Source organism: Gallus gallus, chromosome 7 (genome assembly GCF_016699485.2).
Source record: "Gallus gallus isolate bGalGal1 chromosome 7, bGalGal1.mat.broiler.GRCg7b, whole genome shotgun sequence".
Taxonomy (NCBI): Eukaryota; Metazoa; Chordata; class Aves; order Galliformes; family Phasianidae; genus Gallus; species Gallus gallus.
In genome coordinates, this window is record NC_052538.1 from 21,355,823 (window position 1) to 21,381,273 (window position 25,451).

The 25,451-nt window shown below is 37.7% G+C and overlaps 1 protein-coding gene across 8 annotated transcripts in view; it reads left to right on the plus strand.

Annotated features, from left to right (window-relative positions):
- RBMS1 (RNA binding motif single stranded interacting protein 1) overlaps positions 1-25,451 on the plus strand; it is a 344,109-nt gene that overhangs the window by 310,239 nt on the left and 8,419 nt on the right. For 5 of the 8 annotated variants that reach the window (XM_040703336.2, NM_205024.2, XM_015289627.4 and 2 more), the window contains 6 exons: positions 11,088-11,245; positions 13,718-13,797; positions 21,813-21,928; positions 22,788-22,837; positions 22,930-23,023; positions 25,218-25,268. In XM_040703336.2, the coding sequence (XP_040559270.1) occupies positions 11,088-11,245; positions 13,718-13,797; positions 21,813-21,928; positions 22,788-22,837; positions 22,930-23,023; positions 25,218-25,268 (549 nt within the window). The remainder of the gene's footprint in view (positions 1-11,087; positions 11,246-13,717; positions 13,798-21,812; positions 21,929-22,787; positions 22,838-22,929; positions 23,024-25,217; positions 25,269-25,451) is intronic. The other 3 variants (XM_015289628.4, XM_040703342.2, XM_040703341.2) reach the window with 1 other exon arrangement.

Consider the following 25,451-nt stretch of genomic DNA (forward strand, 5'->3'; position numbering starts at 1 on the left):
AGTTATCCATTAGGTGCAGATTTTTTTCGGATGAGATATTTTCCACAGCTTCTCAGCTGAGGAGAACAGTTAAGCTAACAACATAAAATGTCTTTGGATGGGTTCCAGGACTACAAAATGGAAACCATATGTTTCATACTTAATGCATATTTCACTGCAGCCATGATACAAACATACATGCTTACCGAAAAATACCAGACCTTTTTCTTTTTATAGTATTTTGCCTATGTTTAATAAATAATTTTTAATTATTTGTTAGTTTTTAGGTAATCACTTCAAAATATATACTAGATTTTTCAACGTCTCTGTCTGCCATCTTACAAATACAGTATGTAGGTAGGAGGAGAGAAAAGAAAGTACAAGTAAATTCATTTTGCTAAGAAAGAATTTTAGCTGATCTAATTGTCTGCTTGACTTGAGTAGGTGAAGCTTTAATTATTCTCTATGGTAATCTAATGAATAGTTTCCTAGTTTTTTCCATATATATTTTTTGAATTGTTTCCTCTGCTAGTTGGTTGCAAAATTGCTAATATTTCTTTCTGTTAGTGTTAATGAAAAAGCGTGTGTCATAATACTTGACCATTTTGATTGATTTTCTGACACTTTGAGTCTGTCAATCCTGCTGACCTGTGGGAAATCTATAACTAAAAAGTTGGCATCAGTGTGAAACTTGTTCATCTCCTTTTTAGCATGGTAAGAGTGACTGAATTATAAATTTAGAAAAAAGAGAGAAAAAAGAAATGAAGAAAAGCAACAATAAATAGTGCTGCAACAAACAGTCGTAAGTGATGGAGAGTTTGAGTGCTTTGATTTGTTGTCTGTCTCTTTTGAGTCATTGAAATTTTGGCTGGGGTGGGGTGGACAGACAGTGCTGCTCTCCTTTGGTCTGAAAAATCATACCTCCACTTGGATGTGCCAAACAGAGAATCACTGAGTCATCATCCAAGATCAGACTCTTCATATGCATGGCACCGTATAAAAGTTTACTTGTGGTTGTGTATTTGATATTACCCAATTGCACACTACAAAGCCAGTACTATAAAGCGATCATGTTGCAGTGAAACTGTTTAATCTGGCATTAGCCTGAATGTCAGACTGAAAGATCTGGAGAACATTTTGCCAACTGTGTGCTGATGGATTTCCTTACTGACCTGTGCAGCTGCTTCAGTTACAAAGAGGTGTGTGCCTGTTTGGGAAAGCATTGCTACACTGTACACATGGCCATCAGTAGCACTACTCCTACCTAGATTTTCACATCTTTCTCTTGGATCGCAGATGAAATGGAAGGAAAAAAATTGCTGTTGAAGCCTGAATCAGACTGCTATGAATCCCTTTTTGCAGTGTCATACTGTAACTATATACAGATAAATTAAAAAGTTTTTCTTTTCAACAAGGTCATCTACAAATCCCAGTTTAGTAGAAACTGTCTGGATTGTACTTATCAAAACTTCTGTTGTTTGCTTTGTAGAGATAATTCAAATATTGACTCTGAACTTTTTCTATGCTCTGGGTAAGCTCATGCTGTACTCTGCTGTCTGCTTCCAATCTGATCTGACTTTTGGCTACTGCTGAGCAGACTTGGAGGGCTTGGGGCCTGAGATGCAACTTCAAACCATATCCTGAGATGAGGGTCATTGTGGGGAACTGGCCACGTTCTGAGATGTCATGATGATAGTGCCAAGTAAGGAACCGAGTGTTAGAGCGTTGCTCAAGAAACATTATGTCTTCTATTATTCTGCCCTTTCAGAGATCTGGATTTGGAAAACTTTACTAAGACAATCAGACATAAGCAACTGGGGAAGTTTTTTTTTTTGCTGTGTGCTGGTTAACTGTATCTTCTGGTGACAGCTGAAATTGAAATTCCTCTTGGTCAGGCAATTCTGCTGAGAGCTTACAGAAGATGTTTTTGCGGTACCAGGGGGGATAGAGTAGCATTTTGACTGAAAAGTAAAATGGAGGTGATGAGCAATTCCCCTTTTCCTCGTTTTCATTGGTGCATTTACAGCATTTGGTCTTACTGATTTCTTTTCCAGTGTGTAGCAGCACCTGTGGAAGGGGGTGAAGAGATGATGTGAGCAGTAGTGGTAGGCAGCTTGTTTCAGGACACAGTTCAGAAACAGTGGCTTGTCTCCTACTTTAGAGATGACGTATGGAGGAGCAGATGCATGTCTTGCAAAAGTACTGTTATTTCTAAGCTAGCTAGAAACGGACTGAGAATCAGTTTTGGTTTATTTTGGTTCATTTTAATTTCTTCTTGAAGCTTCTTTTATTAGTTTATTGTTTTTACTCCTCAAGGAGGGCTTCAATAATAAACCAGTAATAAGTTCAAAAATTATGATTGTTCAGAGCCATGCTTTCTTAAATAACATTAGTAGTAGCATCGAACAGTTCTCCCCATTTTTGTAGTTATGTTTTTTTCTTTTATTAAAACTGTGCTTCTGAGTACCTTCACTTTGATGAATTGATGAAAAAATGGGTCCTAAGGTTTGTTCAGCAATCTCCTGTTACTAAAGAATGATGAAGGGAAAAGATTATAATTATTTTTGTTAAAAGCCTTTGTAGTTGTTTGCATTCTGTAAATCCAAAGGATATGGAGTTTGGGCACATGCTGACTTGAATACAATACTGCTTAGAAGAAAATTCTGTATGGTATTTTAAAATGAGACCATTAGATTAACAAGCCATGTATTGAAAACTAGTGAGGATGCTTGGAAATGTTTGACTGAATCCCAGGATTTTATAAGTTTGAGAGAGAGCTACGAAAATATATAGCCCAGGATATACTTGAAATACTGCTTCTGTAAGGTTTACTCAACTAAGATTTCGTTGTGCCTTGAGTTTTTTCCCAAATAAACTCCCACCCCAAATACTTGTTTCACTAGGATCAGTACAAACAGTATCATAAACACTACTGATCTGTGTTAGAGAAGTTGTTATGGTTGCTATAAGGGTGAATGCTTATTATTTGAGAGTTTTTTCTCCCCTCCCCAATCCAAAGGTAAAATCAGTGAAATAATTGTAGCATTATACGCCACTCAGAGCAGATAGCAAATGATATGGTGTAGGAAGGTAGGTGCACGTAGAAAATCTACTTGGCGTATTGGTATGTTGGCATTTTGAATGGAGGCTTTAAAATCTGAGAACTTTTAAGGAGTGTTTTAGAGATAGAAAAGTGTTTCAGATGGTTGGAAAAGTGACTCTCTTATCAGGAAAATTGAATTCAGTTTTTCTTTTTCTTAAGTAAACCAGAATGTAAATGTAAAGGGTAAAAAAAAAAAAAAAAAAAAAAAAAAAAAAAGGAATAAAAAAGTTTTATAAAAAGCATAGATTTTGACATCTTTGTGTCTAGCAAAGTTAATTCAAGAATATGATTGTGTTTGCAGCCTAGATAAAGCCAGATGAGAATATCTGTATCATGCTGATGACATCAAAGAGATATTACGAGCTAGCTAGAATAGCAGCTTGGCTGTGGCAGCTCATAGCTCATTGAGTGATATATAACATACTTCTTGGCATGACAGTTAGACTTGCATAGGCATATTGTCTAGCTCAGGGTGGGTATATTGATTCCTGAGATAATATAGTGAAAGGCTTATAGCTATTAAATTTGTGTCACATATGGAGTTACTCCTTTTGGCAGAGATTTTGTCATACTTTTTGAATATCACTGGAACCATTAGCATGCAGTCCAGTGCTCTTGCAAACGTATTTCAGCCTGGTCCTAAATGTTAGTGGGATCTCCTCCATTCAACATAATGTAACCATCTGAATCCAATACAATTTCTATAGACTTAATGAGACTGTTACCCTAGATTTTCTCAGAGACGTCATCTTCTTTCCTGCCCTCCTCTATTCTCTTTCTGTGTTTGTGAGATTTTTAGTGCTTCTCCGTGTACAACTTTGCTATGCTGTTAGAGTGATATTCCATCTTTTCCAGTTTGTATTTTCCATTTTTTTGTTCCTTTTCCTTTTCCCTGTTTTTCCCTACAGAAGCACAAACTTATTTTTGGTTAATTTGTGTCACTTCTAACAGAATTCATGTAAGTAGTACATAGACTTGGAGGATTTCTGAGGACAATCACATTTGTTAATTTGAACCAAGGATTGTTGTTCCATTTACTAAAGTGCATTTTTAGGGGAAGAGTCATTGTTTATCCATTGAAAGATTTCCCTACAGTCGCACATTATTAGGAGTTAAGGCTTCAGATGCAAAATTTTGTAATTTCTTCCTTAAAGTTTTTACTTCCTTCCTTCCACTAGAACAAGTAAGTATGCTCATGCTTATTGCATTAGATTTCACATTAACAAATCATTTCCCTTATTGCAGGCATGCACAAAAAATAGGCACACCTTCAGAGCATTTACTTAGTCAAGCTGTGTTAGAAGGTGCCCAATGGTAACAATGCAGAATAAGTTTTACTAGCATATACTGACTATTCCACCAGTCTTGAGAAACTGTTCGTATTTTCTGGAGAGGTCTCTTGACCCTCAAAACAATGCACCAGATTTTCTCTTAAATGTAGAAGTGTTTTTAGTGTGCTATAAATGTTTGCCCTTTGTCTGATTTCATGCTGGTACACCAGAACTCAGAGGTGACACAAACTTGTCACCTTTATATTCTTTACTAATGGTTGAAAGGCAGAACTGTGAAGTGCTCCTCAATAGCTACATCTTTGCTTCCTGTTAAATCTAATGCAAGAACATTTTTGTATTCTAACTTCAGATGCCCTTTTTTTCCAAAGATGCTTGGAAAAGTTGAACTGTCACACTAAATAAAGTGTGAATTGCATAGCAGTGATGTTTTTTGAGGAAGAAAAGGCCTGCTTAGTCACTTGTCCTCATCTCTCGAACAGAAGTCAAGGCTGTTCTGCAGCTATTAAACATAATGCGTTAAGGATAGTCTTTCACATCACTGATGAGGAAAATAGTGTTGAGTTAGCAAGAATGAGAAACAGCCAACTTTTTTGACTTTTAATAATGTATTACTTTTTGTACTTGTCTTCACTGTGGCAACCTTCTGGAGAATTAAATCAGGTTTTGTTCCTGCCAAGTAAGAAAATAAATTTAGGTTACCATGGTATCTTGTACACTTAATCCAACTAGCAAAGGTGGGCATATTGCAGCAGTCTTTATTCTGCATCTGGGTTTCTGACTGCCAAAGAACAGATGACAGGCAAACAGGAGATAACTCAAGCAGATTTCTACAGCAGTTTTTAGCAACTCTTTTGTAAGAGGAGTTTTGTTTTTACCTAGTTTGTGGTACCTTCTGTAGGCAATAGTCTTAAATCCTATGGTTATAGGGTGTCTTAAGTAAATACGATCAGTTTCTCCCCGTTTCTGTACCTGAATTTCAGTTAGCTACAATACAAAGCTAGAAGGTAGTCTTTTTAAGTGTATTGGATGTTTCTGCAAATTCCATGTTCTTAAAAATCATTTTACAATAAATTGAAAGCAAGCCCAATTTTGCAAAATGTCTGTCATTTCGGGAATTGCATTTCCATTAAATAAGACAGTTAACAGTCACTTCCCTTGAGTACAGATTCAGCTCACAGAAGTCTTACCTCATGTGCCAAGCAATGCTGTGATTTGTTCGGCCCAGGCTAGAATGCCATGTTAGAATCATAGAACGACCTGTGTTGAAAAGGACCATAATGATCATTTAGTTAGGAGCCTCGGTGGGCTCATCCAGCTTTCTGCTAGAAACAGAGGCATCTGTGGGCAACATCCAGCACTGCCAGGGGGCACTTCGGTGCCATTGGAGCAATGGGTGCAAGCAAGAATTGCGAGGAGTAATAAAAAGGGAACGTGGTTGCAGGGATTAATTGCAGACTTGTACACAGTGTTTGTTATAGTTAAACATTACTTTCCAGACTTCTTATTCGTAAGAGAGATGTGCCTATGAAAATGGATTAAAATGCCTAGCGTATTAATCCTATGCATTTGTTGTGGAATTCTGGGTAAGAAGTGAAGATTGTAGTAGTGATTTTTCCAGTGAATTGTCTTGTTAGCATTCTGTGGTCAGACAGTATTAAAACTGCGGCTGAAACAGACGTATTTCAGTGAGACACAGGCCAATTGTAAATGTTAAAGTAGTTTCTATAGGAAGGCAGACGAGCATTTAATCCCTTCCCTGTCAGCCAGAGGATCTTCCATGCTGTGAGCAGTTCCTAGTCACATGTTTCTGAATGGCTATCTGTTAACTGTGACCTTACACAGAGCAAGAGAAAACAGATGTCTTATCGTTTTGCCAAGTTTCTTGCTTGCAATTTAGGAACGATTCCACACGCACAGCGAGGTTTTTGTTAATTTATTTCAGATGATGGCAGAACCTTTCACATTATGTAGGACTCCTGATCACCACTTTTCTACAGAAATGAACGTTAGCAGTTGACCATTTCTATCCCTTTTATGCAAAATGGCATATCTTGCAGTCAGCTTATTAAGCTAGAGCGGCAAGTGCTACCTGGGGATAACAAGTTCACTGAGCTGAAGAAGCACTCTTCTGAGTGTTTGTTTTGTTGTATCCTGCTAGAGAAGTTCTGAAGGCACAGCTAAAGGTATTTGGTGAGAAAAGACCAATAGAAACTTGCTGACACAAATGGCTAAAAATAAGACTTCCTAGTTTCCTCAGCACTGTGCGCTTTCATGGTGGCCCTCAAATCCCCTGACATTGCCCATAAACTGCAGTGAGCTGAGTGCTTTCAGTGTCTTTCAGAACCCGCTGAAGGCCATGTTAACTGAGGAGACCCTCCATGAGATACGAAGACTCAAGTTAAGCAATTTTCCTAAATCATTTAGAATAAAAGAGAAATTCCAGTGGTTCACTGGTTTATATTTTAGTTTGCTATCCTGAGTATGAATCTTTCCATTGACTTTAGTAATTCTTTTTGAACATGCTCTTAATGTTGTACAAATAATTTCATGAGATTTAAATTTTCTAAGGTAAAAGCTGATTATATGGTTTCAAGGACTGTAACCACAGAAGAATCTACCTTTGAGAGCACTTACAATGACTGCTGTCTATAGGCAAGGTTTGAGTTAGGTGCTTATTTTTGCAGGTATTTCATTGCACCTATTTGCTGAATTATAGAAAGTCAGATCTCGAAGGAGTTAATTTTCCTTTCTAACACAGAACTGTAATAACTGCATAAACCAAGTTATGGTGGGACAGATTTCAGTAAGGAAGGAAGTCACAAAACTTAATGTATTAAACTGCTGTTTGCCAGAGAGAGACAGAGGGACGAGTGAAAAAGTTTGTCTCTCTCCAAACTTCCTGAATTTTTAACTGTTTAACCATTTTCTGTGCCAAATCCTTATATAAAAGCAAACATCTGTTTGTACAGTGCCTTTTGTGTTAGACAGGATTAAGTTGGATGAGGAGTCCTGGTTGTGGTTGCGATTTGGAAGTCAGCTTGGAAATCCAGTGTGTTCTAAAGGAGAGGAAATGACTTTCTTCTTATGGTCTCCCCACACTTACCCAGATAGCTGTTTTAAGGCTTAATCTTATGGAGATGACTGAAGCTGCATGATGTTGTGAGAAATTAATGGAGAAGAGGAGGTGTTTTGCATGCTAATAGGTGTAACTTTTCTACTCCCAAACTGCATAAAATTCCAGATATATTATAGAAAGGAGTTTGGTCTTCCTTTATGTTCACCCCAGCGGTATTATCTCAGTATTGTAAACCAGCTATTTTGAGTACCAATGATAGTCCTTTTTTTTTTCTTCCCAGCAAAATGAAGTGGATTAAATTAATTTGTTCTGATCTATTTGCTGCCACTGAACTGCTGCCACTGCCCAGGGCTGAAGCATCTGCAGTGTAGTTATAAACTCAGTGCACTTTGGCATGTGTTTGCTGGCATTTTAACTATTTTGTTCTGGGAGAATTAGAGAGAAATGAAACTTCAGCTACTATCCCACAGTTTCTTGGTGACAGCCTGATCCGTTTAACTTCTTTTTGCCCTTCGTCTCCCATGTTAGCCTTCTTTACCAGCTGTGGGCATAACTAGAAGTATCTTCCACTTTTTTTTTCCACTGTGATCGGTCCCATTGAAGGACCAAACGCAGAAATAGACAAAGACTTGAAATGATCAATTTCAACAGAAATATTTCTTTGATTATGATGGAATTTCTTGCTACATACATGTATCATGAAAAGTAAATGGCCAGAAGGTTAGCAGAATTGTAGATGTGCATACATTTATCTGCCACATATAATGCTAGCCATAATCATCATCTGGCTGTGTACCCCCATAATTCCAAAGGGATTTCCTATTTGAGCTAGTGCTAAAGTTGCTTACACTCTTTTAGAGTTAACATTCCTTTTTCTTGTTCTGACAACATTGTGTCATGATGTATGGCATGAAGCTCTCTGTTAGGTGGGCAGGTACAAGAATTGAGCTTCCCAGCATGTGTAGAGGAAGATCTGTCATATAGTGAACTGCAGCAGGCCGTATGTCCCTTTGGCAAGGAAAATTTGTGACCTCTCATCCTTAACGCAGTGTCTATAGTGCAGAAACGTGGTAACCCCACAGGCTGGAATAGGAGCCTAGGTAAGAGGAATGTGATCTTCCTAGTTACCCAAATAAAACCGATTCCATTGATGTTCTGTAACTGAGTGGATTTCTTTCTCTAATAATTGTTTTTGAAGGTAAGCTTTTCTTTTTTGGCACATAAATTGTATTTTTATTAGTGCAAACAAAATGTGTTATTTATTTTTTCATCTTTCCAGTGCTTGTTCGACTTTTTAATGAGAACATTTTAATAATATAATTCAGGCTTTCTGTTATTATAGAATAAAAAAAATTAGTAAAGTAGATGAAAATATTCAAAGGGTCTGTTTTCCAACTTGTATATTGTTTCAGGTTACTTACAGAAGTTTTAGGATACTTGTGTATATAAAGCTAATATCGATCATTAAAGAAGAAAGTAAGCCTACATATCTCAAGGTATAACCCCAAATTCTCCAAGACAATCTGAGTAACAAGCAAGCTCTAAACAACTTGAAAGCTCTCCTCATCTGACATTCCTAGCTGAGGAAACGTAAAATGTATGTCAGAGATGTAGCTCTTGTAACACAAATTTTTCCCTCACAGTCCAACACTGCCCAGCAATGAATATTAATGTGACGTTTTGGTTCCCCATGAATCCATTTCTCACCTTCTTTTTCTGCTGATTTTTCTAACATGAAAGACAAATCAGATGTCTGCAGATAATTTAAACTACAAACTTCTATGCCTTCTGTACAGATTCACTACTAAAGAGGGAGGAAGGGGAGATGAAAGGGAGGGGGCTGTTCCTACTTGATAACAAAAAGAAAACCATACATGCTAGTTAAATGCCATCTCTAATGGACTGTAAAGGAACTGGCTAGGACAATGCTCAGGCACTTGGAAAAGTGGGTGTCCTGTAAGTTACATGGGATTTCAGTGTGGCTGGGATCACACATGTATCAGTGGCATCGTGTGCAGATCAGGAGGGAACATTAATGGGGACATTTCCCTTTTATAGGTCCTTTGATGCTGAAATTTCTTTAAAAAGCCTTTCGGAAAACTTTAGGCCTTTCTAACTGAATACAGATGGAAAAAAACAAACAAACAAACAGCCAATGTGAGTCCTTAAGCATAAAATTTACTTCCCTATTTTAACTTTCATTATTTTTTGGAGTGTAAGAATTTGTTTCTGTGCCTAAAAGTACCAAGACTGAGCCACCTGGCCCTTTTATCCCTAGGGAACACCAGTCCCACCTGAGAGGTCATATCCAGAACAGAAAACTAATAAATTATACGATATGTTACCAAAGGTACCAAGATATTAATAATACAAGGGCAGTTTAATTGATGTTTATTCTTTACAAGAAGGTATCACCACTCATACAGCTATAATTGCTTCAAAAAAAGCTTTAATTCCTGTAGGTGTTATGTTGTTTTTTGTTTGTTTGTTTGTTTGTTTTGATTCAAACTTCTCTGTAACTTAACCCGCTTGCACAGAACAAAAATAATCTGAGGCTTATGTCAACAAAATCACATTTGTTTCATATCACACTATTGTAATGCAAGTATAGTTCTTCTGAGTATTATACGTGCTGCAGAGACTTACATCTATACAGAAAGCCACAATGATGACATCAAGGTTTTGCACAACTGTAAGGGCCAAATCATACAGATCTGCATAGATTAAGAATGTGTTTCGCAACAGAGCACAGCCAGCAATTAGCAGTACGAGAGAGATGCAAGAGATGCATCCTTAACCACAACTGGAATATCTGTTGACAAGCACTTGAAACGATTGATTTCAACAGAAATGTTACTTTGATTAAGATGGAATTTCTTGCTACATACATATACCACAAAAGGAAGATAGCCGTAAGGTTAGCAGAATTGCAGACGTGCCTACGTTTGTCTCCCATATCTAATATGAGCACTAATCATCTACTGGCTCTGTTGTTTTGCCTGTTTCTAGAGACATTTTTGGAACACTTTTTTATTGTTTCAATGCAAAATGTAAAACTTTGACGAAAACTCAAACATGTTCATGTATGAGAGAAGAGAGCGGTGTCCCACTTTTTTGTATATTAGGCTATTCTTATGAAAATATTTTAGCCACGTACCCAGTTTTAAATGCATTACCTCTTTTTTCCCTCATATTATTATTATTTTTTTTTGTATTCTCATTCTAATATTTTCTGTGTTTAATTTACATCTCTTTTTTTTTGTAGTTCTTTCCACCACTCTTGTATTTCCTTGTCATTTTACCCTTGTGTTGATTTTGCTGCTTCGTCATTCCAAAAGAATCTGAAACATGAAGTTGTAACATGCACTATAAATTGGTCGATTATTCACCTTTATCTCCACTTAAAAATGTCCTTGTCAGCAGTATTTAATACCAAGAGGAGGGGAGCTTCTCTTAGGAATGCAGTATACAGTGACAGAAGATGGAGATTGTTAATGCTAGGGAGAATCACCTTTAGAGAGGGGTCTAAGAGGTAAAAGTATTTAGTGGTAGATATATGTAATGGCTCTTACATTTTGTGCTCAAAATGTCTTTCGTATTGCTAGAACAATAACAGTTGTTTTTTATTTTATTTCAGCAACAAGAACAGGATCCAACAAATTTATACATTTCCAATTTGCCACTTTCAATGGATGAGCAGGAGCTTGAGAACATGCTTAAGCCTTTTGGGCAGGTTATCTCTACGAGGATATTGCGTGACTCGAGTGGAACAAGCCGTGGTGTTGGCTTTGCCAGGTACTTCAGTGTCATTAAATATGCTGGCAGCATTTTTCTCTTGTTAATTGAAAAGGCCAGAATAGGGATATCTAGATACAAGCAGAGGTTTGGTTGTTTATCTTTTGCTTAATAAAATGTGGCTATGTCTCATTTTGCTTATACGGCTGAATTTGAATCTATTGTTCTTAGTAGACGACTGACAAGAATAAAAGCTCATCTCTACTACTTCCTCCTTGTTGTACTTCTCTTTTCTTCTCTATCCTTGAAGCAAGGGTTATGCAGTGTTTCACTGAAACGTCTGCTGTGACATGTCTGTCTTGTGAGGCTTGAATTCCAAACAGGAAACTGTAAGGGAAAACCACCCCCTCTTCTTCTTCATTTCTTCCTGTGAGAAAATCCACTCATCATCACTTTTTGAATATCAGTGCTTTGAGTGGTCTGGTTCATTATCATCATTTAGGAAAGAAAGTATTTGTATTCATTTACATTAAATTTCACCTAAAAGTATTTGTCAGCTTGATTCAGTATGTATCCTAAATCAACAAGAATGAACACTTTCCATAAATTAGCAGATACCTTGCATATATTCTGTCTGTGTGCCTCTGCCTTTTCTGTAGTTAATACAGTCATTTGTTCTGGGGATTTTCATTTAAGCTTTCTCTGTGTATTTCTGGTATTTTCCCATCTCTAGTTAAGTCCTGCTTAACACTTATATGGAAATCATACTTCAGATTGAAATTTTCCATTAACAAAAATAGGAGAGTGCTATGTGCAGGTACTGTGAAGGGCAGAATCCAGTAACATTCAAGCTACGGTTTGGTAGGCCTTGTGCGTTTTTGCAGTCTTTTTTCTCTAAACTTGCTACTAATTCTATCTTGAGTCCTCAGTGGTACTTTAGGAATACTTTTATTCCAATATAGCCAGAAGAGTTTTAAAATTCTGTGCAGAAGTCCAAAAGACTTGTGTGAATTTAAAACCTTGGTCCTATTGAGGGTGTTATAGAAGATGAGTTTTAAAGTGTTTTGTCAATAGATTCTGTGTTATAGATTGTATTTTTATGTGTACATAGGCATTAAGTATTATATATATTTATACTTTTGTCATTTATAGATACATATGTACATAATCTAATACATATCTAATCAGAATTATCCCTTCTGCAACGTAGTATTGAAACGTTGCATAAATATTAAAGTTAAAAATATTAAAGTTAAAATTGTCCATGTAACAGATAAACGTAATATAAAGATCATCATTTCTTGCCTGTGGGAGCATTTCAGCAGGTGAATAACGGATAATGAAATCAGACTCAAGTCTGAAACTAAATAATACTGTTTGTTTCATATGAAAGAAAAAAAATTACAGTTCTTTGGTTCAGGTCCAAAAATCCAGAACTTCTGCAAATTCCCTAAGAGGTGGTTTTGAAACCATACAGAAAACTGTTTAGTCTGACATTTTGATGATTTTGGTTCTCATGTATGACTACATCGCGTGGGTCTGTGCAGAAGAGCTATCAGAATTAAAAAGGTGCCAAGGCTTAACTCATTTTTAGTACTGCTTCTTTGCTGCTGAGGTCATTGGGCATAATTTGTGGATCCACATTAAAGAACTTAGCAGATGAAAAGAAAATCCCCTGTTAATGTTAAACATCATTTTGCAGACAGCTGCAAAATATATTCTTCTATTAAAATAAGTTTCATTTTACCTGCACATCTCAGTAATCTGTTCCAATTTAGTCCAATTTAGTTAGAGTTGACACATCTACATTGCAATGTAAGGATGCAGCTGCAACCTGTGGAGCCACTCCCAGACCAGCAGTAGCTCAACAGCAGTCCACCCAGTCTATTAAGGCTAGTTTTGACAACATGAGTACACTAACCTGTTCAGGATGCTGGATTCTCAGTAGCCACCACAGCTGTTCTGTTATTGGTTCCTCTTTGGAAGGTAATGATGATTAAACTGGGGACAGGCACATCATTTAGTTGTGATGATGCATAGAAACTAAAAGGTGCAAAGGCAGTTTGAGGCATGCAGTCAGGCATGTTTGTGTTTGACTTTTTTACTCTCTACTTTTACTACTCTTTACTCTTTTTACTGTACAATCACTTCAGTATCTACCAAAAATGGCATTAACTTTCTTTGTATGCATCACGTACACTTAGAATTCAATTAAGAACGAGTATCAATCTACTTTCTTCAAAAAGCAAAAGCACTGCAGTTATCCGTGTTTTTCCTAATCTCTAAGTAAATAGGAGTACTGTATTTGTAGTGTGGCATTAACTTAGACCTTACACCGTATAAAATATTAACTGCGTTTAGTTTTTACCTTTCTGAAGTGGTATATTCTTAGCAAACATCCTCTCTGTTGCTCTAACATGGGAAAGCAAGTCGCAAGATCAAAGTAAGAAAAAGCAAGAAGTGTGCATGAAAAAAGCAGAAATATGGAAATCTGAGCATTTAATATATGTAAATTATTCTTTATTTTCCTAGGATGGAATCAACAGAAAAATGTGAAGCAGTGATTGCTCATTTTAACGGAAAATTCATAAAGACACCAGCAGGAGTTTCTGGTATGTTGCATGTATTTCTAACGAGATGAATGGATGGGTTACTGCTTACATAGTGGGATCCTGTTAGACTGATTGTTGTATCTGGCTTCTCATTCAGAGGCAGCCTTATGAAAATTAAACTGTTTCTTGTTGGATGACTGTAATAGTTGCTCAATTGTAATATGGTTTATCACTTCCCTACTCTAAGTCTTTTCTAGGAATCTGTTCTCGTAGCAGGTAGATGACCAGCTAAGATACCTTAGGCCGGTTACGCATGAATTATACCCCACATAATTCCAGCCGAAGTCAGGAAACAAGGATGTGTTGTATGTGCATCAGAACTGAATTTGGCTGATTTTTCCCTGAACAATTTATCTTTGTAAAGAGGTGAAAAATGGACAGCTTTTGCCATCTGTTGATGATTTTTTCTAAACTAAGTGTGAAAAAAAGATTTGATTAAAAAAAGTTAAATTCTGTAGCAGTGCCTTTATGCCAGGCGTTTTCTCTCAACTCAAAGCAGGCTTTGAGGTTCTTCAGGAAGGTAAAAGGAGGTAAACAAAGATAATTCTAGAAATATTGTGCAATGCAAAATGCAGAGATGCTGCAGTTCTTTTGTCACATCAAGTTCCCCAGTGTGCCATCAGTGTGCCAGTGTTTTGTCAGCATTGTTTCTAAAATAGTAAACTTAGCATTCCATTAGCTCAAAAATGAGGGAAGGAAATTCAGAGCAGCAGAGTAAAACAAAAAGAAATCAGGATAACATCGGAGAAAAGAATGCATGCCTGACATTCCAGCGTGCTTTTGGTAGCCATTTTATTGAGGGTCCCAAGTGGGAATTTTACAAATTACATAGTTGACGTGGTTACTGAACCACCTTTATGCCACTGGTGGAATGCTTGCCAGAGCCCGACCTTGGCACAGAGGAAGAGGGAAGCAGCCATCAGCAGGCAGCAAAGAATGCAGCTTGCTCAGTAAGGCTGCATACATGTCTCATCCCTAAAAGATTACTCCAGTTTGAGGCAGTCTGTGCTGCGGTAGGGATGGCAGGCTACTTCAGAGCACAGGAAACCACTCCCTTCACCAGCGCTAATCTAATGCAGGGCTTTGACTTTGCTGGCTTTTGCAGACCCTCTGCACTGGGATTGATTGTCAAGGCTACAATTATTTTGTTGAAACTTTGTTACGTGTAGGAGCTTTAACATTTATTTTTCTATTTCATATATTCGGCGATCTGGTTTATGAGATGGAAAATCCCTCTAGGGGTAAGGAGATAATGGGGTGATTTTCTCTGAACGTTGACTGTGCTCTGATCCACCCTCCGTGATTAGTTTTACAGCGCTGCTATTGCTTGGACATAATTAAGAGTAAAATGTACAGAAAAACCAAGAGTTCAAATTAACATATAGGGAATTCTATTCAATTAGAGCTAGTAAAAAGCTGTAATAGAACCTCCTATTAGTGTTTTTAGTGTTTATTCTCACTTGCATTGTGCTGTTCTCAGTGAGTGAGCCATTGAGTGTATCACGCTTACCATAGTCTCAGTTAAGTGAAATGAGTCGCGTGCGCCCTGGTGCTGAATAACTTTACAAATGACTAGATGAACATTCAAACCAAGATCCCCGATGCTGTTGTATATGCTATAGCCTTGGCTGTATTTAGCTGTACTTTTCCATGCTGGTGCTGTGAAGTTTTGTTGCTCCATGGGATGATTTTTACAGAGTTCCATTTCTTCCTGGAGTGTCCTCACCACGTAGCAGGCGTGTGCCCAATAATGCAGGCTTATGGGAAGCTGCAGCTTGACAATGCCCTGCGTCCTGCCAAAAAGTGAGGCAGAGCTGCAGGGCAGCTGTGGTTTTAGGCTACCTGCACACAGAGAGGAGGATGCAGCAGGGAAAGCTCTTGCATAAACAAAGATTAGGAAAATGTTTCAAAATGGATTAGCATCTTTTGGGGTTACAGAGCAGCAAGTTCAAGTACATAGAAAATAAAACCATGGAACTGGAACTATGTTTAAATTAAAACACTGTGTCCTCGAAACTTGGCTAAAATCAGCAAAGGGAGCTGGCTATAAAAACACTGTTATCAGGATGAGGAGGGTAGGAGAGAAGGGCCTGTAATGAAATAGGTGTGGGAGGAAGAACATCTGTTTAACAAAAACATGCTTTCATAATGCATCTTTGTTGTTTTAACTAAGTTTGGGCTTAAGTAGTGGAATGGGTTAAACATGGTTATAAGAAGCATAGGAAGACAGAACAGAAATTCTTTTGTGAGTCTGAGAGGGCCAAGGGTAGCACAGGGGGTTCTCAAATGTGCCGACTGTGGAACTTCTGAGTGACAGAATGCCTCACACTGAGCACTGATGATGTGAATCAGCAACAAGCTGCTCAGACTTTATTTCCCTAGTCCATAGTAGCTTAATGAAATATATTCAATATTTAGTGTGTCCTTGTTTGTCTTCTGTCAGGAAGTAGAAGGTTTTGCTCAGAGAGCAATTTCAAATGCACTGCAAGTTGATATGATCCTAAAACTCCTAGAAATGGTGCATTCGTTTCACTGCTTGCTCTCATCTACTGATTGTACTTTCATTAGGCAAGTCATTGCAATACTTTTTTCTGTTTTGTGGATTGTTAACATCTAGTCCAATTCTCTCAGAGCTTTGACTTTTGTATTTCATACCCTTCTGAACTGAACATTTATGCTATTGCTATAGTCATGAAAAGTACTTTTTAGCATTTAGTTCTACTCTTCTCTGTAAAGAATTACTGATTTCAGTGAGTTATTTAAAGGTTTTTGGTTTTTTTTTTTTTCTATGAAACATAAACCTTGTGAGGTACATGGGAGGAAAGAGAGATTAAACCCTCATATGGAGCCAGAACACAGAAGAAGAGTAGTGAGGACAGATATAGCATACTTCTAGCATCCTTCCTTTAAAAAATGTATTTAATATTTGCTATCTTTGTGCTTTGTGCTGGATCTATAACAGTTGCAGAAATGATCTGCTGGGCAAAATCATGAAAGGCATCTCCTCCCTACTGCGGGAGCGTGTAGCTGCATGATGATACATGAGAATAATTATATAAATAATTACATAAAGCAGTTATTCTGTAGAATACATAAGGACACACCAAGGTATGTAAGTCTGATTGTATTCATCTTTCTTAACTTTTTTTTTTTTTTATTATAAGGTGAAGAGTTACAAGAGCTTTCCGCCTCTTGAATTATTTTGTGGCTCTTTTACTGAAAAGAGCTTTTTTGTTGTTTTGCTTATGTGCATTTTTTTCAGTGGAAAAAGGCAGAGAGCATTCTTGCTAAGCAGCCCATAGTATTTTTGCTTTTGCTCCAGACATGATGGGTGACAGCGATGACCCAGATGTCATAGCTTATCCTTGTCTCACCCTCCCCTTCCCTTTTGCAGCAGGCACTGATCACTTGGACTTTGTTTCAGGCAGAAAACTGGGGGCAGGTGTGAGAGCCCTGCTCCTGCCACACTCTTAACATTGGCCAGGGAGAAGTGTACCACATGTGGCAGACACCGTTTGAAATGCTTCTAGTCTTGATTACCTGTCTAGTGCAGGAGAGGAAGGAAAATGGACTGCTGAAATTATCTTATTTGCTTACCCTTTAGAAGTATCCAGAAATCTATTTTTGTAGAAATCTATAAAGAGACTTCAGCCATTTCACCATAAACTCACCTTTTTTTAGTCATATTTCACAGACCCTTTAGAAATAATCCACGATCCACTGTCTGAAAACCATGGCCAAAGGGTATCAAAAGGTCACTGTTCTGGTGTAACTCCTGATTGTCAAACTGAAGGCATCAGAGCCAAGATTTTACCCATTAGATCAAAGATTAGGAGCTTTTCCTGTTCTAGTTCTCATAGTTTGTAATTGCTCCTGTAATAGTTTGAAGGATCACCATTGGAAATGAAAAGAAAAATACTTATTAAACTACTCAAAATATCAAAATGTTACTCTTGTGACAGATTAGTAAATCCTGTGTAAATTATTAAAGAAATGTAACCCTGAATGCTGTGTATAAATGAAGATTAGGATGGTGTGAGGAATATGTATTTTGTTTCTCTTGAAACCTACGAAACTCCTGATATTTGATATCTTGAATTGCACAACTTATTTTTTTAATTCCCACTGCTTTTGGCAGAAGTTTCTAGCTGTACAGGCTTGCCATATCATTAAAGTGATGTTTTAATGTTAAGATTCATTAATCTCATATGCTTTGTCACTAGCAAATATGTAATGAAAGTCTTTAAAAGGTGTAGTTTAACAGAAGACTGATTACAAGAATAGTATTTTAAAACCTGTGTTACATTTTTGAATATCTGAAAGCAGATCTTACTGAAATGTTGTCAAATTAGCCATGTAAAGTCAAGAGTGCAACCATGAAGCCCGATCGTATCACTTGATGTGATCAGTGTAGACATTGAGCAGATGAAGGTTGAATTCTAACGTACACATGTGCACAACGTGAATGGCAGGGAAGTATTTTCTCTCTACACTAACATTTTATTCACTCCTTCCTTCTGTTAAGATACTGGTCCTGAAAGGGGGACGATTCAGGGCAGGGGGAGCTGCCCAGCTCTTCCCACAGCCAGGCTTCAATGCACTGAAAAGTGTGTGTTTGTAGACTGTCTCTGTGGCAGTAGCTCATCATCTCCATCCCACCTAGATGTCTGCTGGTTTTCATTAAGCATCAGCAGAGTGGGCATTTTCCATATCTTAGCTGGAGATGCATAAATCCACTGTAAGTCATAGCCTTTTAAATCAACCATCTCTTAGCTGTGAATGCAACTCTGAATATTTATGCTGTGCCTCTCTGTCTTGCATATACAGACAAATCACCGAGTGATTAACAATTCCCTTCATCTGGGCCTGCAAACTTCCCAACAATTAAACAATAAGAATGACTCTCCCTTCCTTCCTGGATCACAAAAAAAAAAAAAAAAAAAAAAAAAGATTGCCTGCCTGGTCTGTAGGGCTTGCTGCAGCTTTTTCTTGTGTATATGTAATATATTCATGTTTATATGTGTTAGAGAGAGAATATCTTATGTATCTTAGGAGAAACAGGAGGAAGGCTAAACTGAAGAAATCAATTTCTGAAGGGTTGTGAATATTCTTCAGTAGGAGGGGGATCTGTAGATCCTACTGCGCTCCTGTGAAGGGTTATCTCCTTCTCTTGAGCCTTCTCTGATGACCACCAGTCATTGCATTCCTGAAGCGATGAACATGGGTAGTGCTCAGCTCGCAGGGATGGAAGAGCAGCCAAAAACTGAGGCTTTTCACTGCAGATGTCCTCCCTATCAGCATTTAGATCTTGAACTGGAATCAAGGAAGACAAAAGCTATACAGCCTTCTCACAGCAGTTGGTGGTATGAAATAGACAGTCTACTGTTTTTTTTGTTTTTTTTTTTTTTTCCTTTTAATGTGAGCTGCATCATTTGGCATCATTTATGGACACAGTGGGGAGCAAAAGAAGCTGGAAGGTCAGAATCACAAGGGTTCCCATGACCAGATCTGTGCTTAGTAAGATGGAGAGCAAACTTCTGGCAAATCACAAATAATTGCCTTAGTTGTTTGGGGATTTTTTCTTTTTCTTTTTTGGTGGGAGGAGAGGGCTCACAGCTACATACACTGATATTACATACATGCAGTCCAACAGATACAGATCATTTTTCTCCCATTATTTATTTATTTTTAAATTTGTCAGGGACTGTTTCCAAATTCTCTATGGGAGATGTTTCATCATTTAAAATTAAGTTGTGTTCAGTCACCTAATGACAAAAGTCATTTATTCTGAAAACAGCTTTTTTAATGAACGTTGTGTTCAAACAGTTGAACAGATTTGCTCCGACTTTCCAAAATAAATGATCTTTATCTTGAGACAGTGATGGGAAATGTAAGCCCAAATAACCCTTTCAAAAGAGTTTTGCACAGCTCACTATGGGGACTCCTAAGGAAGACATAATATGGTTTTAAATAAAGTGTTTACTATTCGTGAGTGCTGTAATACTGAATCACAGGGCTAGAAACCTCTAATATCGTTGGGTGCTTTTGTATGCCATTCTGCCATTCTAAAGACTTTTTTTTTATTATGTCTTCCAAAAAATTCAAGTGTGTACTTTGGAAGCCACGTGTGCTTCTCACCATAATAGATGGTTTGAAATAATTCATAAATAGGCAGGGATTTCTACTCAACTTGACAAATGGCTTTTTTTGTTTTGGGTACTTAACTGCTTATATCTCAGTGCTCTGTTTCTGATGAATGTTTTTCCTCAGCAAGTAAAATCAAAGACCAAAATAATTTCAGACCGGATCCTGACATTTTTAGCCATGTTCAGTAATATGTTCTGTGATTAACTTTCACTTATTCCAGTAGAACTTAAAGCAGATTAAAATGCTCTGTGATATGAGCAACATCAATTTGTCCTTCAGTCTATTGATACACTGCATTTTTACCCCAAATATGCCAAGAATTCTCGATAGCAGACCCCAGAACAAAACTGTTCTGGTAATGCAAAAAAATCCCTTTAGAAACGGAAAATTCTGTGGAGATGATTCTCCAGTTTCTGTCTCCTGCTTGAGGGTTTCTGGTACTTCATTGCACATTTACTCCATTCTTCATAGTCTCCAATATTTTTCCCATTTATTAGCCTAAGCTTTTCCTAGTTCATTTTATGGTTATAGGATTTGAATTACCATTCTCTGTAAGACGATCCATTTTAAGTTAGTTCCGTTGTCAGGTACTGAAGTCTGACTCTCTGAGATAAAAGTTATGTGGCTGCTAAATAGCAGTGTATGAGCCACAGCAGTGCAAATCTCTGAAGGTCACCTGATCCTTTCTGGGATGAAACAAGCAGCCACACTCCGGCTCTGCCTCCCAGCCCATCCACCTTTCCTAGAGAAGGCTGTCAGTGATGTATCATGTAGGAAGTGCGTATTTTTTTTTCCCAGTAGAACCAGAGCTACTATTTCATGTGTGCCATTCAAAACCAGCGATGACTTGGCCAGCAGCAGGCTGTGTTTGGGCTGTGCCAGTAATTTGGAAGTTAGATTCTGGGCCGGATTATTGGTCCCCTGAGGTTTTCAGTACTCACTGTTCCTCTGACTTAGGGAAGTACCAGTAGTCCTTTTCAAATGCAGGCAGAATGAAGGGCATGTCAGCACTGGTCGTGGTTTTACTAATAGATTTTATTACAGGATATAGATACGCTAAAATTTTCCTCTGGGATGATTTTTTACACACGGTCCCCCCACCCCTGTGTGTTTACTCTGCTCTGGGACATTTGGACATTGTCAGATCCGGCCTCGTCTCATTCAGGTGTTTCCAAACAGAGAACGGCTCAGAGGAGTGTCACCTTAAAGCTTAGACAGCTCATGTCTCAGGAATTACTGGCAGAGAAATGTTCACATCCAAGTCATAACAGAGCTTCCACCCTGTGATTAGGGAGGGTGTGGTGTGATGTGGCTGTGTGCTTCAGCCACGGGTACGCAGAGCTGTTGCAGCTTAAGCCCATAGTAAGGAAAGAGCACTGTGCTAACTTTTGTTTCTTGATTGATTGCATTTCAGCATTGATGTTGTGGTAAGGATTATGTTATGCCAAAACTAAAAAAGCATATAGCAATCCCATTTAATGGCATTTTGCAAAGAATGAGATAAAAGAAAAATCTTGAAGAGTTTATGGTTGCATTACATGCTCTTTATAGATCAGAAGTAGAAAGGGAATGGAAAGTTGTATCATTTTTTTCAGTGCAAGGTGACAAGAGATAAAGATGGCAAGTCTATCTGGTAGATGTGACTAAGTGGAAGTATGGTGCAGCTCTTGTCACTCTCGATGAGCAGAACTGCTTGAAGCTTTGGGACATTACTGAGCCTTCCAAGGAGAGGGGAAATATTTGAAAATTTTTGAAAAAATTTGAAAAAATATTTGAAAGTCATTTCACTTATGTATTCTTCTCCTTCCGTATTTGTACCTCCCTATATATGAATAGTACTGCAAGTAATACTCTTTCTTCTTCCTCAGTTCCTGCAGAACCTTTGTTGTGCAAGTTTGCTGATGGAGGACAGAAAAAGAGACAGAATCAGAATAAATACATACAGAATGGAAGAGCATGGCACAGAGAAGGCGAGGTGAGACTTGTAAGTCCTCCCTTCAAGCTCCGGTGTGGGTGTACAATAATGAATACTTATGGAAATGATAGGCATTGAGACTTCTTGGCTCGGCTCTTTGGCATATTAAAAATATGCAAGCAGCCCTCACCTGACAGTTTGCAATTCTATGAACTGTTTAACTGTATCTTCCTTAAGAGAAAAAAAAACAAAATATAGAACACCAAATTGTACCTTATTAAAGTGAACACTAAAATCTCCTTCACTTTGGTCGGGAGTATATCTGAAATATCTCTGATATTATAAAGCTTTCTGAAACGTAACTTTATTTACATCTAGTAGGTAATCCCTTTTGTTCATGCAGAACTGAAGCACACAGCCGTTTTCTAAGATTAAAACAGTGCAGTGCGGCATTACATTTTTCTGTTTGTTGCAGCTTTTTTTTAATCTTGAATATTCAAGATAATACTTTCATAGGCTGACTGTGTTTACCAAGCCTGGAGACCTCATGTGTATGAGACAACAAAATTCAAATGTGCCTTCTGAAAAATGGGTTCCCCGTTCATTTTTATGGTTAATATATTATGTGCCCAGTGTAGCCCTAGTATAGTCACCCTCGTGCTCCACCTCTCAAACTCGTACATGTTATCTAAGCCAGGTATTTTATGGATTGCATTTTGTTCTTCTCAATGGGAACTTTTTAGCCAATATCACAGACTCTCTTTACTTATAATTACTTCTATCAATTAACCTTTCCCAAACTGTAGGATAACCAACTGTATCAGTACAAATTTTCAGTTAAAATTAAGACAGCTAATTAATGAGTATGAGAAATAATTTACAAGCAAGATGAATTATGTCAATTCTCTTTCCACTTATTTTTTTAAAGGCTGGAATGACACTCACTTATGATCCAACCACAGCTGCTTTACAAAATGGGTATGTTAAGTGCTGGCACACTAAGAAAAAAATGTTTGCATTATGAAAGTTGCATAGAACTGGCATTTAATCAATATTTCTGTATTTTCTAGATTTTATCCATCACCCTACAGTATTACAGCAAACAGAATGATCACTCAAACATCTATTACGCCATATATTGCTTCTCCGGTTTCCACATACCAGGTTTGTATTTAGAACTTAGGAGCAGGAATGATTCACTGGAGCTTGTGTTTATTTATCAGTTGCTACATCTGGTTCTCTGCATTCTCCAGTCATGCTACATTTTTAATAAAGAGGTCTCTTCACGCTGTACAGCATGAAAATGAAGGCCTTAAAAACTGAAGGTGTGTTTGTTGCAGAAAGCACTGCAAAGTAATGGGATGCCAGTTGTCTTGCCAAAAACACTCTCTAAATTGTGGTGATGGCTAAGGGTTTGTAGCCACTTCTGCATTTCATGCATGATTTTTCATTTTTTCTTCATCAAATTCTTTTAATATCAATAATTCACCTTTAAAATAATTATTCTTCATTTAAATCCTTTTTGGTTTACTGAAGTTTTATTTCAGAGATCTCTCTCCATGGTTTTGAACATTTCTGCAGGTGGTTTCAGGGCAAAAAAGCCCAGGAGTCATGTGTTACATAGGTTGGCTAAGAAGGCTGCAGAAACTTGCTTAACATTAGAGAAGAAAACTTGGAAAGGACTTTGGAGTTCAGATTGTATAAGCATTATCACAGTGTTACCTAAATGATTACCTATCTGGCATTTTACTATTTAACACACGAGTTTTCTACCTGTGGACCATCTGGTTACTGTGCAGAAATAACCATGTCCTCTCCCATTCCATCTGAGAAGAGTGAGGAAGAATTGTCCAGTATTAAGTCTGGAGGTCTAATGCCTTCTTGCTCCAACAAAGTGTTATGTAGGAGGTGCGCTCTGGGATAAAGGGCAGCTGAATTCATTTGGAATTAATTTCTGAGGTGATTTATGCAACACAACGTTTGCTTCTGGCAGGCGGTGTCACTGATGTATTTTTCAGTATATGGAGTCATTTTGCTTTGTACAGCAGTATCTCAAAAACTGCAGCAAGCTCATACCCAGAAAAGTATTCCAGAAGAATTATCAGCAATTGTTGATTCATAATTTATATTTTAATAAACAGGAGACTCTTGAACATTCTAAGTGACAAGTAAAAGTTAAAAGTTGGCATGGAACTGTGCCTCTTGGGAGCACGGGATCACTTCTGGGCTTATTGGGAGAGGTGGGCAACAGGAACGTATGTTTCTAAAAAGGTTACTACCAGTGTTTCGGTGTACGTCACATGGAGCTTAAATAGGTGTGGATGGAGTTAATGGCGTCATGATATTTGAACTGCTACAGTAGTACGAATTGAAAATGAAAGGGAAGCATTCTGTGGTAGGGAGGGAGGAGGTTCTTGTCCAGAAGTGTTTCACAATTTGAGCATTAGTCATATCATCATTACTGATCCGTCCCACTGAAACTTGCAGCATTCTGTCACCTACACAACAGAACGTATCGTGAAAGCATGATTTATTTATTTTTTCTTTGAGGCATGGTATAACCTGTTCCTAGATTTATTCTTATTAAAGGTAAACAAATTTAATAAAGTTCTGGCTAGTATTTGTTTCTGCAACTCCTGTATACCCAAATGACAGCACTAAGCCAGTTACTATCATAGTGTGAGTAGATTAGCCAAAGTTTTTGTCAGGCTGTACCAGTATTTTTGCCATTAAGCTTTTGCCTGGGGAAAGGGAGGATTCAACTGTTTTACTTTCTACCATTCCATTTCTGAACACTTTGTTACACTTTTACTGATTAAAAAATAATCTTAAAAAAAATTGCTCTGAACTGAAAATGAATGCAAAGAGGATGGAAGAAATGTTTCCATCTTGCCAAGAACACCCCGCCTTGAATTTTTTTTCAAGTCAGTCTGTCTGCCTGTCCTATACACAGGACACTGGGAAAGAAGGTGAAGAGTTTAAGTGGTTTTAAGCATCCGGCAGCAGTGGTTAGTCAAGTCTGCATGCTCCGTGCAGGTCAGATCCTGCCTTATCCTACACATATGTCACTTCCAGAGACGTAAAAGAGACATTGTCATCTTGCCTTTCATATTTCTTGCAGCGTGCTTTTTCAAAGGGCTGTTGTAACCAGCTCTTTTTAAATAAGAAAACCATATAACCCATTAGTGTACTTTTTACTCTTAATTTACCTTGTCATGTGAAGTTAGGCAACCTGCCTTAGTTTAAGCATCTGGATAATCAGGTTTTTTGGAGAGAAAATATGCTAGCTGCAACAGGAGGGGAATAGTACTGCTCTGTGTTCATTGAAGTGGATAATAAAATCCCAATTTTGTTCCAGGTTCAGAGTCCTTCTTGGATGCAGCCTCAACCATATATAATGCAGCACCCAGTAAGTTTTTATACTTCTCCATTGTCGTGTTAATGATTGTGTAAACAATTTGCATATTTCAAACAACAGGAAATAGGCCACTTCCAGGCCCATTACTTCCAGATAATTGACAATTACATCATAATGATTAAATCATGGATGAAAATAGGAAAGAGAATGGATGATGATAACCTGAACTGGGGA